We start from the raw sequence: 18,967 nt of genomic DNA on the forward strand, positions 1-18,967 counted from the left end.
GAGAAAGGTGGGAGGTGGGGTTTCACTCTCTGTCTCTATTTAGGAACTGTAGGACTCTGAGACGTTTTTTGAAGACGTTTTTTTTGTCCCAGATCTTAGTGCTGTGGATGGTGTAACTGACTCTCTCTCCCCTCTTCCTGCAGGGACCCACGGGACTGGGGGCTGGGCCTCCTCCTACCCTGAGTGTGTGGAGAGGAACCAATCACCAGTGGATATTTCAGACGAGGATGCCCAGGTCTCTCAGGAGTACCAGGAGCTGACCCTCAATGGGTTCAACGCTGAGTCGTCCAACAAGACCTCCATGAAGAACACAGGGAAGACAGGTTAGCGTGCCCTCATTCATTCATTCATCCATTCAGAACTCTTTGAATTCAACAGATTTTCACTTCCTTAGCAGGGTGAGACAGGGATTGGTGCTATCCTCAATGCTCAGGTTAGATAACAGGTTATAGATTCCTTCACTTCAACAGAACTGGTCTAATGCACTGCATCACAGTGCTAGCTGTGCCACTTGAGATCCTGGTTTGAGTCCAGACTCAGTCACAGCCAGCCACGACATGGGACGACGCACAATTGGCCCAGCTTTGTCCACAATTGGCCCAGCTTTTGACAAAACTGTAACTACTAATTGGATACCACGAAGAGAAAAAAATAACTATTGGAGTAGAACAGGCTTAGGTTTCGAATTCTTTAGCGGAGCTGGTCGAGACGATACATAAATACACACTATTTGGTTATGAGTGTTAAACTTCACCTTGCGTGTTCCTGCCAACATTATAATTACAGTAAACACAAAGGGTCTAGATCTTAATAGTTGATTCTGAATGATTTTACAACTTTCTCTGCATGGTGCCTTGACCCGCTTTGGCTTTGAGCTGTGTTTTGACTGGCCAGCGTCCAGAAGTCTTCAGCTAAAAAAAGAATTCCCCAGGCAAATTTCTATATCAATTTCTGGGTAACAATGAAATACCATACTCTGCTCGTTTTCAGTTAGTGGTCAAGAGTAAACAAAAATTGCTTCTTAGCAAAGAGCTATTTCTCAAGCAATCATTTTGCTAGGACTGTCTGGGAGTGGGGAGGGGACAAATCTGTCGTTCTGCCCCTGAACAGGCAGTTAACCCACTGTTCCCAGGCCGTCATTGAAAATAAGAATATGTTCTTAACTGACTTGCCTGGTTAAATAAAGGTAAAAAAATAAATAATAATAATTGCAAGAGCTGTCTGGGCTGCATTGCAAGCTCCCCAAATCAAATTATATCAAATGTACCGAATAGAACTGGTATAGACTTTACTGTGAAATTATTGCTAATGAACCCTTTCCATGGTATCACAACGAATACAGTGAAATACACAGGAATTAAACTATATACAGGGTGTACCATTACTAGATCATTGTGCAGACGTACAAGGCATTTGAGGTAGAGTAGATAAACATGAAGGCAAGGTAAAGTGACTAGTCATCAGGACAGATAATAATAAGAGTAAAATAAAGAACAGAGTAGCAGCAGTCAATTATTTTGTGTGTGTGTGTGTGTGTGTGTGTGTGTGTGTGTGTGTGTGTGTGTGTGTGTGTGTGTGTGTGTGTGTGTGTGTGTGTGTGTGTGTGAGGGTGTGTGTGTGTGTGTGTGTGTGTGTGTGTGTGTGTGTGTGTGTGAGGGTGTATATATAGTCAGTGCAGATAGTTAGGGTACCACTATTTAGCAGTCTTATGGCTTGAGGGTAGAAGCTGTCTCGGAGCCAGTTGAGAGCTGATGCTCCGGTACCATTTGCTGGACGGTAGCAGAGTGAACAGTCTATGGCTTGGGTGGTGGAAGTCTTTGGCAATTGTTCAGCCTTCCTCTGATATAGAGGGAGCTCGGCCCCAGTGATGTACTGTACTGTCTGCATCACTCTCTGTAGCGCTTTGTGGTCAAGGGTGGTGCATTTGCCATACCAAGCGGCCAGTTAAGAACTTTTTGAGGATCCAAGGGCTCATGCCAAATCTTTTCAGCCTCCTGAGGGGGAAGAGGTGCTGCCGTGTCCTCTTTACAACTATGCGCGTATGTGTGGACCATGGTAAGCCCTTGGTGATGTGGACTCCAATGAACTTGAAGCTCTCGACCCGCTCCAGAACAGTTTGAATAATGCAACACGGCATGTAGAACTGTTTTAACTGTTCATTACCTATCGGGCTGCCGAGTGGCACAGCGGTCTAAGGCACTGCATCTTACTGCTAGAGGCGTCACTACAGACCCTGGTTTGATTCCAGGTTGAATCACAACCGGCCGTGATTTGGAGCCCCATAGGGCGGCAAAACTATGTCCATAGAGGCCAGAACACTTTTACAATGCAAGACAGTCTCAGTAGCTTCCAGCTTTAATTGTAGACTAACCTTCCTTGTTAGCGTACAGCTGAATTAACTAGCCATGAAATCAGCTAAAGGAAGCTCAATAACTCAATGCATGCACATACTCCTATTGAATAATATGCATTCACCGGCATTGGGAATAGATCTAGGCTCCATCTGGATTTACCCAGTTTATCATTCAAATTAATTAAGACCATTGTTATTTTGGAGTTAAGTTGGTAAAAGTTACATGAAATTGATTGTATAATTGATTAATTATTGCATACATGGGTGTCTAAAAAAACGTTTAAATGTAGTGATATAACTCTGTCTGGATCAAGTGCCATTCTGTGACTTTTTTTGTTGTTGGATTGTTTTGGTATTGAGTATTGTGATGGTATTGAGTACCGTGATGGTATTGAGTACCGTGATGGTATTGAGTATTGTGATGGTATTGAGTACCGTGATGGTATTGAGTATTGTGATGGTATTGAGTACCGTGATGGTATTGAGTACCGTGATGGTATTGAGTATCGTGATGGTATTGAGTATTACCGTGATGGTATTGAGTATTGTGATGGTATTGAGTATTGTGATGGTATTGAGTATTGTGATGGTATTGAGTATTGTGATGGTATTGAGTATTGTGATGGTATTGAGTATTGTGATGGTATTGAGTATCGTGATGGTATTGAGTATTGTGATGGTATTGAGTACCGTGATGGTATTGAGTACCGTGATGGTATTGAGTACCGTGATGGTATTGAGTATCGTGATGGTATTGAGTACCGTGATGGTATTGAGTACCGTGATGGAATTGAGTACCGTGATGGAATTGAGTATTGTGATGGTATTGAGTATTGTGATGGTATTGAGTATCGTGATGATATTGAGTATTGTGATGGTATTGAGTATCGCGGTGGTATTGAGTATTGTGATAGTATTGAGTATCATGATGGTATTGAGTATTGTGATACTAATTCTGGTATTTGTATCAAAGTAAGAATTATGGTATCGTGGCAACACTACTCTCATCTCCTCTTCTGTGTGCATCTGCATGTGTCTCATGGCATGTGTATGCATGTTTGGTTGACTATGACACTGTCCATAGCAGGGGGATCAGTTTTCAGCTGTGTGGTTGTATGTTTATAGTGTGCTTGAAGGAGCTTGTGAAAATCTCCTGGATCTGGGGCCTTTTCACAAACCCTAGCCTGGTAGACATGTACAGCCATCTCTCTCTCTCACACTCTCTTTCCCCTCATTCATACTGTCCATCTCTTCCACTGTCTTTTGTCCTGTCTACCTTTCTCTCTTTCTCTCATTTTCCTCCCACCTCTCTCCCGCCCGCCCTCCCTCCCTCCCGTGACACTGCTTGTTTCCACAGCTCTGTTTTTGTACAGTCACTCTGGGTTTGTTTGTCCTCATGCTCCTCTCCTCTCCTCTCCTCTCCTCTCCTCTCCTCAGTTGGCTTTGTTAATAAAAGAAGCCTTGCTGTAGCTGTATCTTTTCTAGAGGGCCCAGCTAGGCTTAATCCACCTATAACAGTCAGGGGGATCAGGGGCCTAATCTGGCTAATAATATCAGCTGGAGAGATGTTCAAGAGTTTTGGATTCATCGAAACATGCACAGAGCACACTCACTTAGCTACCACGCCACGGACAGAGAGGGGAAATGTCAGAGTTGTTCACATACGATGGAGTTCCGTGGCCTGTATTCATAAAGCGTCTCAGTGTGGGAGGAGTGCTGTTCTAGGATCACGATATAATCTTTTTCATTATGATCTAAAAGGCATAACTAATCCTAGATCAGCACATCACTCTTCGAATACAGGCCCATATGTTGTGTGACGGGAAACTAGAAATCCAGCATCAGTGTTTAGTGTTTACACCACACACGGCCAAAGCCTTTACTTATAATTACATTTCCCAACTCCTGAAAGGGGAATTCTTCAACAAGACTTCAACAAGACTTCAAAGCAAACTGCAAAGTCTTGTTTTGTCTCTAAAATGTGCAAGTTCTCTTGCTTGCCTCATGATGAAAAAAAAGCTGTCAACCGTTAATGCTAATTAAACTGTGTTTGATAATGTATTTAAATGTAGAAAGCCCAGGGAAGGCTGTAGCTAGCAAGCTAGTCCAAGCCCTTTGATCAAACATGGATATCTCCCTGACAGAGCATGTTTACTGGAGGTTGCAGAGGTTAATTGATGGCTTAATTGTGTATTTATTAAGGATCCCCATTAGTTCCTGCCAAGGCAGCAGCTACTCCTCCTGGGGTCCAGCACCATTTGTTTTTCTTTATTTAACTCGGTAAGTCAGTTAAGAAAAAAATCTTATTTTCAATGATGGCCTAGGAACAGTGGGTTAGCTGCCTATCCAGGGGCAGAACGACAGACTTGTACCTTGTCGGCTCAGGGATTTGAACTTGCAACCTTCCGTTTACTAGCCCAACGCTCTAACCACTAGGCTACCTTGCCGCCCCCAACATTAAGGCAGTTATATAACATTTAAAATATGACATGACATTATATTTCATTATGTACCCAATACATTTAGTGTGTTCCCTCAGGCCACTACTCCACTATCACATATTTACAATACAACATGCATGTGTACGTGTGTGTACAGTGTCTTATCATGTGTGTCTGTGCCTGTGTGTGTGTCTCCATAGTCCCCACTGTTAAATAAGGTGTATTTTTATCTGATGCGACAAAACTAGAGCCTGTGTGCCCTGCCTTGTTGTTAGTGTTTTTAGAAAGGCTGAGCAGCGCTTTATTATGGATAGACTTCTCATCTTAGCTACTGTTTTATCAGTATCTTTTGAGCATGACAGTTTACAATTCTTTCAGTTTTGTAAATATTTCAGGACTAACTTATTCCTTGCCACCCATTCTGAAACTAACTGTTGCAGTGATTTCACTCGCTGTAGTAACTGACGTGTATAGTGTTGAGTCATCTGCGTACATAGATGCACTGGTTTTACTCAAGGCCAGTGGCATGTCATTCGTAAAGATTGAAAAAAGTAAGGGGCCTAGACAGCTGCCCTGGAAAATTCCTTATTGTAGCTGGATTATGTTGGAGAACTCTGTGTTCTGTAAGACAGTTAACTCTTTATCCACAATATGGCAGGGGCTGTAAAGTCTTAACACATGTTTTTCCATCAGCAGACTATGATCGATAATGTCAAAAGCCGAACTGAAGTCCTACATTTCTCTCAGCCAATCATCAGTAATTTGTGTATGTGTGGTGCTTGTTGAATGTCAAATCAAATTATATTAGTCACATGCGCCGAATACAACAGGGCACCTTACAGTGAAATGCTTACTTACGAGCCCTTAACGGACAGTGCAGTTTATAAAATATGGATAAGATTAAGAGATAAAAGTAACAAGTTATTAAAGAGCAGCAGTAAAAAATAATATATACAGGGGGGTGCAGGTACAGAGTCAATGTGTGGGGGCACTTGTTAGTTGAGGTAGCATGTACATGTAGGTAGAGTTAATTAAAGTGACTATGCATAGATGACAACAGAGAGTGACAGTGGTGGGGGGGGGGGGGGCAATGCGAATAGTCTGGGTAGCCATTTGACTCGATTTTCAGGAGGAGTCTTATGGCTTTGGGGTAGAAGCTGTTTAGAAGCCTCTTGGACCTAGACTTGGCGCTCCGGTACCATTAGCCGTGTGGTAGCAGAGAGAACAGTCTATGACTAGGGTGGCTGGAGTCTTTGACAATTTTTAGGGCCTCTGACACTGCCTGGTATAGAGGTCCTGGACGGCAGGAAGCTTGGCCCCAGTGATGTACTGGGCCGTTCGCGCTACCTTCTGTAGAGCCTTGCGTTCGGAGGCCGAGCAGTTGCCATACCAGGCAGTGATGCTCTCGATGGTGCAGCTGTAGAACCTTTTGAGGATCTGAGGACCCATGCCAAATATTTTCTGTCTCCTGAGGGGGAATGGGATTTGTCGTGCCCGCTTCATGACTGTCATGATGTGCTTGGACCATGTTAATTTGTTGGTGATGTGGACAGCAAGGAATTTGAAGCTTTCAACCTGCTCCACTGATGCCCTGTCGATGAGAATTGGGGCGTGCTCGGTCCTCTTTTTCCTGTACTCCACAATCATCTCCTTTGCCATGATCACGTTGAGGGAGAGGTTGTTGCCCTGGCACCACACGGCCAGGTCTCTGACCTCCTCCCTATAGGCTGTCTCGTTGTTGTCGGTGATCAGGCCTACCACTGTTGTGTCATCGGCAAATTTTATGATGGGGTTGGAGACGTGCCTGGCCGTGCAGTCATGAGTGAACAGGGAGTACAGGAAGGGGCTGAGCACGCACCACTGAGGGGCCCCTGTGTTGAGGATCAGAATGGCGGATATGTTGTTATCTACCCTTACCATCTCGGGGCGGCCCCTCAGGTAGTCCAGGATCCAGTTGCAGAGGGAGGTGTTTAATCCCAGTGTCCTTAGTTTATTGATGAGCTTTGAGAGCACTATGGTGTTGAACACTGAGCTGGAGTCAATGAATAGCATTCTCACATAGGTGTTCCTTTTGTCCAGGTGGGAAAAGACCGTGTGGACTGCAATAGAGACTGCATCATCTGTGGATTTGTTGGGGCAGTATGCAAATTGGAGTGGGTCTAGGGTTTCTGGGATGATGATGTTGATGTGAGCCATGACCAGCCTTTCAAAGCACTTCATGGCTACGGAGGTGAGTGCTACGTGTTGGTAGTTATTTAGGCAGGTTACCTTAGTGTTCTTGGGCACAGGCACTATGATAGTCTGCTTAAAACATGTTGGTATTACAGACTCAGACAGGGAGAGGTTGAAAATGTCAGTGAAGACATTTGCTAGTTGGTCAGCGCATGCTCGCAGTCCTGGTAATTTGTCTGGCCCTGCGGCCTTGTGAATGTTTCTGTCTAAAGGTCTTGCTCACATCAGCTCTGGGGAGCGTGATCACACAGTCTTCTGGTACAGCTGGTGCTCTCATGCATATTTCAGTGTTATTTACCTCGAAGCGAGCATAGAAGTAGGTTAGCTCGTCCGGTAGGCTTGTGTCACTGGGCAGCTCTCGGCTGTGCTTCCCTTTGTAGTCTTTAATGGTTTGCAGGCCCTGCCACATCCGACGAGTGTCAGAGCCGGTGTCCTGTATTGATGCTTTGCCTGTTTGATGGTTCGTCGGAGGCCTTAGCGTGATTTCTTATAAGCTTCTGGGTTTGAGACCGCTCCTTGAAAGCAGCAGCTGTAGCCTTTAGCTCAGTGCGGATGCCGATACCGATACTGATTATTGCAGGATCAAAAAAAGCAGATACTGATTAATCGGACGATTTTTATATACATGTATATATATTTGTACTAATGACAATTACAACAATACTGAATGAACACTTTTATTTTAACTTAATGTAATACATTAAAAAACATGTTTTGTCTCAAATAAATAATGAAACATGTTCAATTTGGTTTAAATAATGCAAAAACACAACACTGTTGGAGAAGAAAGTAAAATTGCAATATGTGCCAGTTAAAAAATCTAACGTTTAAGTTCCTTGCTCAGAACATCATGGATGTAGTTATTATAGGAATTATAGGACTATTTCTCTCTATACCATTTGTATTTCATATACCTTTGACTATTGGATGTTCTTATAGGCACTATAGTATTGCCAGCCTAATCTCGGGAGTTGATGGGCTTGAAGTCATAAACAGCGCTGTGCTTCAAGCATTGCGAAGAGCTGCTGGCAACGCAGATCACTGGGGTCGGGGCCTGTTCCCGAGGGAGCCGTATATTCTTCGCCTCGGGCTCGTCAGAGTCGTGAAAGAAGAAAAAGGATTCTGCTTGTCTGTGGTGAGTAATCGCAGTCCTGATGTCTAGAAGTTATTTTCGGTCATAAGAGACGGTAGCGGCAACATTATGTACAAAAATAGTAAAAAATAAGTTACGAACAACGCAGATCAACGAACAATAAAACACAATAGATTGGGGGCACGTAAAATGTCTGCCTTCTGCTTCGGCGCCTTCCTTCCCTATAATCATGCTGAAAGTCTGTTGTCAATTTGTTTACAGTAAAAAAAAGACACTATACTACTACATTGTATCTGGTCAAACACCATTTTTTCCAAACGTTTACTAACAGGCTGATTGGTCAGCTATGTGAATATATGGCAAATAGGAGTGGCAATATCGTCCTCTATCCTCAGTCATTTTGCAACCGGACCCCTGTGACTTCATCGTCATTGTTGATACACACAATTATTTTACTTCTTCCACACTCACTTATGGAATTCAAAATGACAATGCTTATCTTTCATCATTTGATCAGTTATACTTGGATGTGTAGTGTTGCTGGCATACCTAAGTTTTCTAATCTTGGCAATGAATAATTGGCAATATCAATCGGTTTTGTGATGAATGAGCCGTCTGATTCAATGAATGATGGAGCTGAGTTTGCCTTTTTGCCAAATATTTCATTTAAGGTGTTCCAAAGCTTTTAATATCCTTCTTTGTCATTTTTCTTTGTTTCATAGTATAGTTTCTTATTCTTTTTCAGTCACATGATTTCTCAATATTCAGTACGTTTTGCCAATCGGTTGTGCAGCCAGAATAATTAGCCATTCCTTTTGCTCATCCCTCTGAACCATACATTTATTCAATCCACGGGAATTTAACACGTTTTACAGTCATTTAACTAGAATAAGCAATTTCATAAATGTGTCAAGTGCAGCATATGTCTGCTCCTCATTACACACCACAGACCAACAAATATTATTTACATCAACAAAATAGGAATCACTACAAAAGTTATTGTATTACCTCTTATACACTATATTAGACCCAGCCTTTTGCTTTTCCTAGATATGGCTACACTACTGTGATCACTACATCCTATGGATGTGGATACTGCTTTCAAGCTCATTTCTGCAGCATTAGTAATTATGTAATTAATACATGTTGATTATTTAATTCCTGTGCTGTTTGTAACTACCCTGGTAGGTTGACTAATAACCTGAAGCAGATTGCAAGCACTAGTTTAGTTTGAAGCTTTTTCTTGAGTGGGCAGCTTGATGAAAGTCAATATTTAAATCACCCAGAAAATATACCTCTCTGTTGATATCACATACCTTATCAAGCATTTCAGGCATATTATCCAGATACTGACTGTTAGCACTTGGTGGTCTATAGCAGCTTCCCACTAGAATGGGCTTCAGGTGAGGCAGATGAACCTGTAGCTATGTTACTTCAACATGATTTAACATGAGATCCTCTCTAAGCTTAACAGGAATGTTAATAGATGGTATAGATGGTATAACCATGTATTGCTACCACTGTATCATCAAAGGTATTATCTAAGTGAGTTTCAGATTATGAATGTCATCTGTTACTAGCAAATTATTGATTTCATGAACCTTTTTCTTAAGCTGTTAATGTGGGCTATTTTTAGCACTGTTCTGGGATGCTTGATTGTTTTCACTGCTTTACTGGGAAGCTTAGCAGAAATAGACTTTCTCATGTTATTCATGTTATTGCACGGTGAGCTGTACACATCGGTAGGGATTAACTGAGCTGGGCTTGGGTCATTGATAAGTCATTGTCTCAACGCAGCCTTATAATGCTGTGAAAGGATCCAGGAACCCAAATTATTTGGGTGGATCCCATCGTCCTTATAAACCAAGCTTTGTTTCCAGAAGGTGTCAAAATGGTCAAAAAAATGATACACACACAGAGCTGCAATAGTTTCGTAGCCAGTTATGGAGGGATAAAAGTCTGCTGAAATGTCCAATGCCATGATTTAGGGAGGGTACAGGGCCCGATATTATGGGGTGTTTGTTGGTGTCAAACAGCGACCAAATCAGTGCTTTAAAATCCATGATAGATATAAATATTCCTGATAGATATAAATATTCCTGATGCAGGTTTAAGATGTTTGGGAGCAGCTTAGTGATGTCCTGTACTTGTGATCCTGAATAGCACAACGTTTTTGCTCCAGGGACTTTTCTCACCATTGAACTTCCCAATACAATGGCCAGAGAAGAGGATGGAGAAATCCGCCCATTCCTACCCCTCACACAATTCGCTGAAACGTTTTCACGGGCCCACAAGAAGCAGGATAACATTCGCCCGCTGCTCCCGGAGATCGGTCCAGATTATCGCCAGGAGAGGTAAAGGAACCGAACTCGACGACGAAGCCACTGCTGGAGTCAGTGTAGTTGGAGTCAGCTGAGCCGTCACAGACACAGGCAATCCCAACGACGAAGGCGCAGGTAGATCAGGCACTAGTGCAAGGAAACTATTCCTTCTGTCAATCTGCTCCAAACCTCTCACAGACACTCCAGTCTGCTTTGCGGCATGTCACTGCCTTCGGTTTCCGTGACTTGTGACATGGTACCAGCGCTGATTGGAACAATCCTCTTGCTGTTCTCCGTCTACTCCACTACAAGATGGAGAAGACTTCCTTGGCAGGCCAGTTCCAGGTAGCACAGGCCATTCGGATAGGGACAGATGACAAGGCGGGGACACATCCATCAGGCCTGAGCAGCATCCAGCAACAGGAGTTGAGAAAGTTCCAAGGATAGTTCCAAGGATAGTTCCAAGGATATAGCCACCTCATTCCTGTAATCCCTGGCAAGCAAACAATTGCCGCATTGGAACTCTGGATTGTCAATATTGTCACAGACAAGAGCTTTTACAGCGCTGGAAAAGTTGGTTAGCTATTCCAGGCGAATCATGCTCCATTGAAACCTTGCTAGCTACATAGCTAGCTATCTGGCTCGTCGGTAGCATGTGTTAACACAAACACTTATAAACAAAATAAAATAAATCAACCAAAAAAATTGGAAACAACAAACCGAAAAAACAGGTCGAGGCTCAGGAGGTTTCCAAGTTCGTGAAAGGAGTGCATGAAGGAAGGAGTGCATGGAGAAAGGCGTGCATGGAGAAAGGAGTGCATGGAGAAAGGAGTGCATGGAGAAAGGAGTGCATGAAGGAAGGAGTGCATGAAGGAAGGAGTGCATGAAGGAAGGAGTGCATGGAGAAAGGCGTGCATGGAGAAAGGAGTGCATGGAGAAAGGCGTGCATGGAGAAAGGAGTGCATGGAGAAAGGAGTGCATGGAGAAAGGCGTGCATGGAGAAAGGAGTGCATGGAGAAAGGTGTGCATGGAGAAAGGAGTGCATGAAGGAAGGAGTGCATGGAGAAAGGAGTGCATGGAGAAAGGAGTGCATGGAGAAAGGAGTGCATGGAGAAAGGCGTGCATGGAGAAAGGAGTGCATGGAGAAAGGAGTGCATGGAGAAAGGAGTGCATGGAGAAAGGAGTGCATGGAGAAAGGAGTGCATGGAGAAAGGAGTGCATGGAGAAATGAGTGCATGGAGAAATGAGTGCATGGAGAAATGAGTGCATGGAGAAATGAGTGCATGGAGAAAGGAGCGCATGGAGAAAGGAGCGCATGGAGAAAGGAGCGCATGGAGAAAGGAGCGCATGGAGAAAGGAGCGCATGGAGAAAGGAGCGCATGGAGAAAGGAGCGCATGGAGAAAGGAGCGCATGGAGAAAGGAGCGCATGGAGAAAGGAGCGCATGGAGAAAGGAGCGCATGGAGAAAGGAGCGCATGGAGAAAGGAGCGCATGGAGAATGGAGCACATGGAGAAAGGTGCGCATGGAGAATGGAGCACATGGCGAATGGAGCGCATGGAGGAAATGACATTGTGGGGAGGTCATAGAGCAGTGCCCTTATGATGCTGGAACAATCTCAATTTGTCATTGTGAGTGGTCAAAGATTTTACGTTCAACTGAGGGTTTCTAGTTGAAGAGTTGAACAGTACTTTGAGATCATAAAACACCAAACTTTCTGAGCATTTCATCTTCAATGTGCCATGACTGTCATAATGACCATATGGATATTCATCAGTAGAATAGCTGGGCCTCGAGGAGTACCAATAGCCACCAGTCTAATAAATCCATTGAACTAGAAAAGCCTGGACTCGTTGGACCCCCCTTCGTGCCGATGTCATTTGGATGTGTTTATGAAGGTCTTAGGTAACATTAGAATACGAAATGTAAATATTTCAAGGAACATAATTACATTATCATTAGTTTGTTATAAGTAAAACCGTAAACTGAATGTACAATGTTAAATACATGTTGTTTATGGAGTGCCTGTATTACAAATATGAAACCAAAGCATTGGAAAACAATAAAATCTTATTTTTATAATGACAAAACCAATACAAATACCTATGAAGAAAATATCAGTATAGGCGCCAAGTGTGCTTGTGAATGGTGAAAATCAACACAAAGCAATAATAGCATTTATAATGAATATACGTGTTGATATAACAACGGTCAATAATAATCTATTGTCAGTTATTGGACACATTATTTTTGGCCTCGCTTGTGCTTTTATGGTGTAAGTTTTCAAGCAACAGTTTGATCTCATTTAGTTGTCATCCCGTCGCCATAAATCTGTCACTTTCACTTGATTGCATCACTTTACATTTTAGTCATTTAGCAGACACTCTTATACAGGGTGACTTACATTTAGTGCATTCATCTTGGTAGGAAAACCACATCACAGGCATAGAAAGTACATTTTTCCTCAATAACATAGCTGTAAGTAGAGTCAGAGCTATAAGGGGGGTCGAAGTTAGGAGGAGGATTATTTAAGATACTGTTTGAAGAGGTAGGGTTTCAGATGTTTTCAGAAGATGGGCAGGGACTCTGCCGTCCTAGCTTCAGAGGGAAGCTGGTTCCACCATTTAGGGTGCCAGGACAGAGAAGAGCTTAGACTGGGCTGAGCGGGAGCTTCTATGGGAGGGCCAAGAGACCTGAGGTGGCTCGGGTTGGGGGTAGGGTTTGACCATACCCTGAAGTTATGGAGGAGTGGGGTAACACTAGAGAACTTGGGAAGGTTGAAAACCAGACGGGTGGATTCTGGATAAGTTGCAGGGGTTTGATGGAACAAGCAGGGAGCAAAGCCAACAACGATTTGCAGTAGTCCAGACGGGACTACTGGATTAGGACCTGTGCCTCTTCCTGTGTGTGGTAGGGTCGTACTCTACGGATGTTATAGAGCATGAACCTGCAGGAGCGGGTCACTACTTTGCTGTTTTCAGAGAACGACAGGGTGTTGTCCAGGGTCACGCCAAGGTTCTTTGTGCTCTAGGAGGGTGACACTGTGGAGTTGTCAACCGTGATGGAGAGGTCTTTGAGCGGGCAGGCCTTCCCAGGGAGGAAGAGCAGTTCTGTCTTGTGAAGGTTGAGCTTGAGGTGGTGAAAGGGGTCAAGGCGTAGGGTAGTTCTGTGTGACAGACTAGTGGACTCAATAGGCTGAGTGAATGAGTAGCGGATGATGTCAACCTTTTTTTAATGTGGCTGACAAAGTCGTCCGCAGAGAATGAGGAGGAAGGGGGAGGGGTGGATAATTAAGGAGTCAGGAGAAGGTGGAAAACAGTTTCCTGCGGTTAGAGGCACAATCTTGAAATTTAGAGTGGTAGAAAGTGGTTTTAGCAACGGATACAGAGGAAGAGAAAATAGAGAAGAGGGAGTGAAAGGATGATAGGTCCTCAAGAAGTGTTGTTTTCCTTCATTTCACTCAGGTGCCCGCAGCCCTGTCCTGTAAGCTCGCAATGAGTCATTCAGCCACAGAGAAGGAGAGGAGGGCTTAGCCGGCCGGGAGGAAAGGGCAGAGAGTAGGGTCGAAGAGGCAGAATCATGAGAAGGATTTAGCGGAAGGGAGAGATGATAGGATAGAAGAGGAGAAAGTAGTGGGAGAGAGAGTGAAGATTGCGATGGTGAATGACCATCTGGCTAGGAGCTGAGGGGCTGAGGTTGGAGGAAAAGGAGACATAAAAGGAAACAAAGTAGTGGTCAGATACTTGGAGGGGGGTTACAGTGAGATAAGTAGGCGAGCAGCCTCTAGTAGTGATGAGGTCAAGCGTTTTGCCTGCCTTGTGAGTTGGAGGGGATTGGGAAAGAGTGAGGTCAAAAAAGGCAAGGAGGGGAAAGAGAGTTGGAAAGAAGTGGATCAAAGGCAAACGTCAGGAGGTTGAAGTCGCCAAGTACGAAGGGCGGTGAGTCATCATCAGGAAATTAACTCATAAAGGTTTCAAGCTCATTGAGGAACTCTCCAAGAGCACTTGGTAGGCTATAGATGACAGTAATGTTAACCTTGGGTGGACAAGTGACAGTGACAGCATGTAATTCAAATGAGGAGATGGACAGTTGGGAGAAAAGAGAAAATCTCCACTTAGGAGAAATTAGTAGACCTGTGCCATTACTGCGATGAACAGATGCTCTCGGACTATGAGAGACAACATAGTCAGATGAAGAAAGAGCAACTGGAGTACCAGTGTTCTCTGGGGTGATCCATGTCTCCGTCCGGGGCAAAAAGTCAAGGGGCAGCATAGCCTGGGATGAACTCAGCGTTCTTGACCGCAGATCGGCAGTTCCAAACGCTGTCAGAGACCCAGAATTCCACATGAGTTGTGCGCGCAGGATACACTAAATTAGAAGGGTTGAGGGGGTGGGGGTGGGGTGGGGAGCGTCTGTAAAACATACAGGGAGAGGTGCGAACTGGTATAGAAAACACACACATAGTTGACAAAGCTACAAAAGAGCAAAATAACTAGTTAAGATACTCAAGTGAGAGAGTGGTGTGAGCCTTCCTCTCTTTTCTTCCTTGAACAACTCGGCAGAACAACTCCGCCGAACGGTCTTTGTTTTGGCCACTGTCTTTGTTTTGGCCACGGTCTTTGTTTTGGCATCAGTCTTTGTTTTGGCCACAGTCTTTGTTTTGTCCACGATCTTTGTTTTGCGACAGAACTGCCACTGACACGACCGCCACAGCTGCCACTGAGAAACCAGGGGAGACTGAAGAACTAGCAATCATTGCTAATTGCCTAGCAGAGGTGGAGAGCACACATCCCTGTACTAATTGCTGATTGCCTAGGAGAGGTGAGATCACCCCCCCCCCCCCAAATACAGCCACTGATTACCAAAAACAAGTCACAAATCGCCCTGCCCCTTGATCGTGATTGATGTGTCAATAACTATCTGCAAATTATGAGCAGTCAGCACACACCAAGTAGGCTACTGGGAAAACAGGCAGCACTTAGCAAGCACTCCTGGAGATAAAGAGGCAGCACTTAGCTAGCACTCCTGGAGATAAACAGGCAGCACTTAGCTAGCACTCCTGGAGATAAAGAGGCAGCACTTAGCTAGCACTCCTGGAGATAAACAGGCAGCACTTAGCTAGCACTCCTGGAGATAAACAGGCAGCACTTAGCTAGCACTCCTGGAGATAAACAGGCAGCACTTAGCTAGCACTCCTGGAGATAAAGAGGCAGCACTTAGCTATCACTCCTGGAGATAAAGAGGCAGCACTTAGCTAGCACTCCTGGAGATAAACAGGCAGCACTTAGCTAGCACTCCTGGAGATAAAGAGGCAGCACTTAGCTAGCACTCCTGGAGATAAACAGGCAGCACTTAGCTAGCACTCCTGGAGATAAAGAGGCAGCACTTAGCTAGCACTCCTGGAGATAAACAGGCAGCACTTAGCTTGCACTCCTGGAGATAAACAGGCAGCACTTAGCTAGCACTCCTGGAGATAAACAGGCAGCACTTAGCTAGCACTCCTGGAGATAAACAGGCAGCACTTAGCTAGCACTCCTGGAGATAAACAGGCAGCACTTAGCTAGCACTCCTGGAGATAAACAGGCAGCACTTAGCAAGCACTCCTGGAGATAAAGAGGCAGCACTTAGCTAGCACTACTGGAGATAAAGAGGCAGCACTTAGCTAGCACTCCTGGAGATAAAGAGGCAGCACTTAGCTAGCACTCCTGGAGATAAACAGGCAGCACTTAGCTTGCACTCCTGGAGATAAACAGGCAGCACTTAGCTAGCACTCCTGGAGATAAACAGGCAGCACTTAGCTAGCACTCCTGGAGATAAACAGGCAGCACTTAGCTAGCACTCCTGGAGATAAGCAGGCAGCACTTAGCTAGCACTCCTGGACATAAACAGGCAGCACTTAGCTAGCACTCCTGGAGATAAGCAGGCAGCACTTAGCTAGCACTCCTGGACATAAACAGGCAGCACTTAGCTAGCACTCCTGGAGATAAACAGGCAGCACTTAGCTAGCACTCCTGGAGATAAACAGGCAGCACTTAGCTAGCACTCCTGGAGATAAACAGGCAGCAGTTAGCTAGCACTCCTGGAGATAAATAGGCAGCAGTTAGCTAGCACTCCTGGATATATCAGGAGTCCTCTAGCTATGGAATTAATCAATTCCCACAACAATTTGCTTGCAGCTGAAACCGGTGTCATGGGTTCTGTTCTGAGGGCAGTTTCTCCTCCCTGTGGGCTGTGCACAATTTGGCTTGCGCAACGGCTCACATGGAATCTTTGCTGCTGCCTTGGCCCTCATATACAGTGCATTCGGAAAGTATTCAGACCCTTTGACTTTTTCTACATTTTGTTACATTACAGTCAGATTCTAAAATGGATTCAGTGGACTGATATAGGGTACACAGTTTTGAGATTATAATTACAATAGATGAATACAATAGAATAGCCCACCCTGCACTTCATTCACAATTGGTGGTTACATAATTATGCATTGTTTGCTTCCTCTTGCTCAACTCACCCATTCTCCCCGATCATACTATATTTCATTTATTTAATGCGTTGTTATATGTGGGAAATGAGTTTTTGTATAGTCTATGTTCCGTTTCCAGGCAATTATCAGGGTGATTATCAACTGGGAACGACACATTCAACTATTGAGAGAAGGAGCGGAGTAGGCCAATCTGTTGGGAGAAGGAGCGGAGTAGGCCAATCTGTTGGGAGAAGGAGTGGAGTAGGCCAATCTGTTGGGAGAAGGAGTGGAGTAGGCCAATCTGTTGGGAGAAGGAGTGGAGTAGGCCAATCTGTTGGGAGAAGGAGTGGAGTAGGCCAATCTGTTGGGAGAAGGAGAGGAGTAGGCCAATCTGTTGGGAGAAGGAGCGGAGTAGGCCAATCTGTTGGGAGAAGGAGTGGAGTAGGCCAATCTGTTGGGAGAAGGAGCGGAGTAGGCCAATCTGTTGGGAGAAGGAGCGGAGTAGGCCAATCTGTTGGGAGAAGGAGAGGAGTAGGCCAATCTGTTGGGAGAAGGAGCGGAGTAGGCCAATCTGTTGAGAGAAGGAGCGGAGTAGGCCAATCTGTTGGGAGAAGGAGCGGAGTAGGCCAATCTGTTGGGAGAAGGAGTGGAGTAGGTCAATCTGTTGGGAGAAGGAGAGGAGTAGGCCAATCTGTTGGGAGAAGGAGCGGAGTAGGCCAATCTGTTGGGAGAAGGAGCGGAGTAGGCCAATCTGTTGGGAGAAGGAGAGGAGTAGGCCAATCTGTTGGGAGAAGGAGAGGAGTAGGCCAATCTGTTGGGAGAAGGAGAGGAGTAGGCCAATCTGTTGGGAGAGAAGGAGCCAATCGGAGTAGGCCAATCTGTTGGGAGAAGGAGGAGTAGGCCAATCTGTTGGGAGAAGGAGCGGAGTAGGCCAATCTGTTGGGAGAAGGAGAGGAGTAGGCCAATCTGTTGGGAGAAGGAGAGGAGTAGGCCAATCTGTTGGGAGAAGGAGCGGAGTAGGCCAATCTGTTGAGAGAAGGAGCGGAGTAGGCCAATCTGTTGGGAGAAGGAGTGGAGTAGGCCAATCTGTTGGGAGAAGGAGTGGAGTAGGCCAATCTGTTGAGAGAAGGAGCGGAGTAGGCCAATCTGTTGGGAGAAGGAGTGGAGTAGGCCAATCTGTTGGGAGAAGGAGCGGAGTAGGCCAATCTGTTGGGAGAAGGAGTGGAGTAGGCCAATCTGTTGGGAGAAGGAGCGGAGTAGGCCAATCTGTTGGGAGAAGGAGAGGAGTAGGCCAATCTGTTGGGAGAAGGAGAGGAGTAGGCCAATCTGTTGGGAGAAGGAGAGGAGTAGGCCAATCTGTTGGGAGAAGGAGCGGAGTAGGCCAATCTGTTGAGAGAATCTGTTGGGAGAAGCGGAGTAGGCCAATCTGTTGGGAGAAGGAGTGGAGTAGGCCAATCTGTTGGGAGAAGGAGTGGAGTAGGCCAATCTGTTGGGAGAGCGGAGTAGGCCAATCTGTTGGGAGAAGGAGTGGAGGCCAATCTGTTGGGAGAAGGAGCGGAGTAGGCCAATCTGTTGGGAGAAGGAGTGGAGTAGGCCAATCTGTTGGGAGAAGGAGTGGAGTAGGCCAATCTGTTGGGAGAAGGAGGAGTAGGCCAATCTGTTGGGAGAAGGAGTGGAGTAGGCCAATCTGTTGGGAGAAGGAGCGGAGTAGGCCAATCTGTTGGGAGAGGAGTGGAGTAGGCCAATCTGTTGGGAGAAGGAGCGGATTAGGCCAATCTGTTGGGAGAAGGAGCGGATCTGTTAGGCCAATCTGTTGGGAGAAGGAGAGGAGTAGGCCAATCTGTTGGGAGAAGGAGCGGAGTAGGCCAATCTGTTGAGAGAAGGAGCGGAGTAGGCCAATCTGTTGGGAGAAGGAGCGGAGTAGGCCAATCTGTTGGGAGAAGGAGTGGAGTAGGTCAATCTGTTGGGAGAAGGAGAGGAGTAGGCCAATCTGTTGGGAGAAGGAGTGGAGTAGGCCAATCTGTTGGGAGAAGGAGCGGAGTAGGCCAATCTGTTGGGAGAAGGAG

The 18,967-nt window shown here is 45.3% G+C and overlaps 1 protein-coding gene across 4 annotated transcripts in view; it reads left to right on the plus strand.

The window, feature by feature from the left end:
- Positions 1-18,967, plus strand: part of LOC118376044 (receptor-type tyrosine-protein phosphatase gamma-like) — a 305,336-nt gene that overhangs the window by 135,834 nt on the left and 150,535 nt on the right. For all 4 annotated transcript variants that reach the window (XM_052473725.1, XM_052473726.1, XM_052473724.1 and 1 more), the window contains one exon: positions 144-323. In XM_052473725.1, coding sequence (XP_052329685.1) covers positions 144-323 — 180 coding nt within the window. The remainder of the gene's footprint in view (positions 1-143; positions 324-18,967) is intronic.

This window comes from Oncorhynchus keta, chromosome 21 (genome assembly GCF_023373465.1).
Source record: "Oncorhynchus keta strain PuntledgeMale-10-30-2019 chromosome 21, Oket_V2, whole genome shotgun sequence".
Taxonomy (NCBI): domain Eukaryota; kingdom Metazoa; phylum Chordata; class Actinopteri; order Salmoniformes; family Salmonidae; genus Oncorhynchus; species Oncorhynchus keta.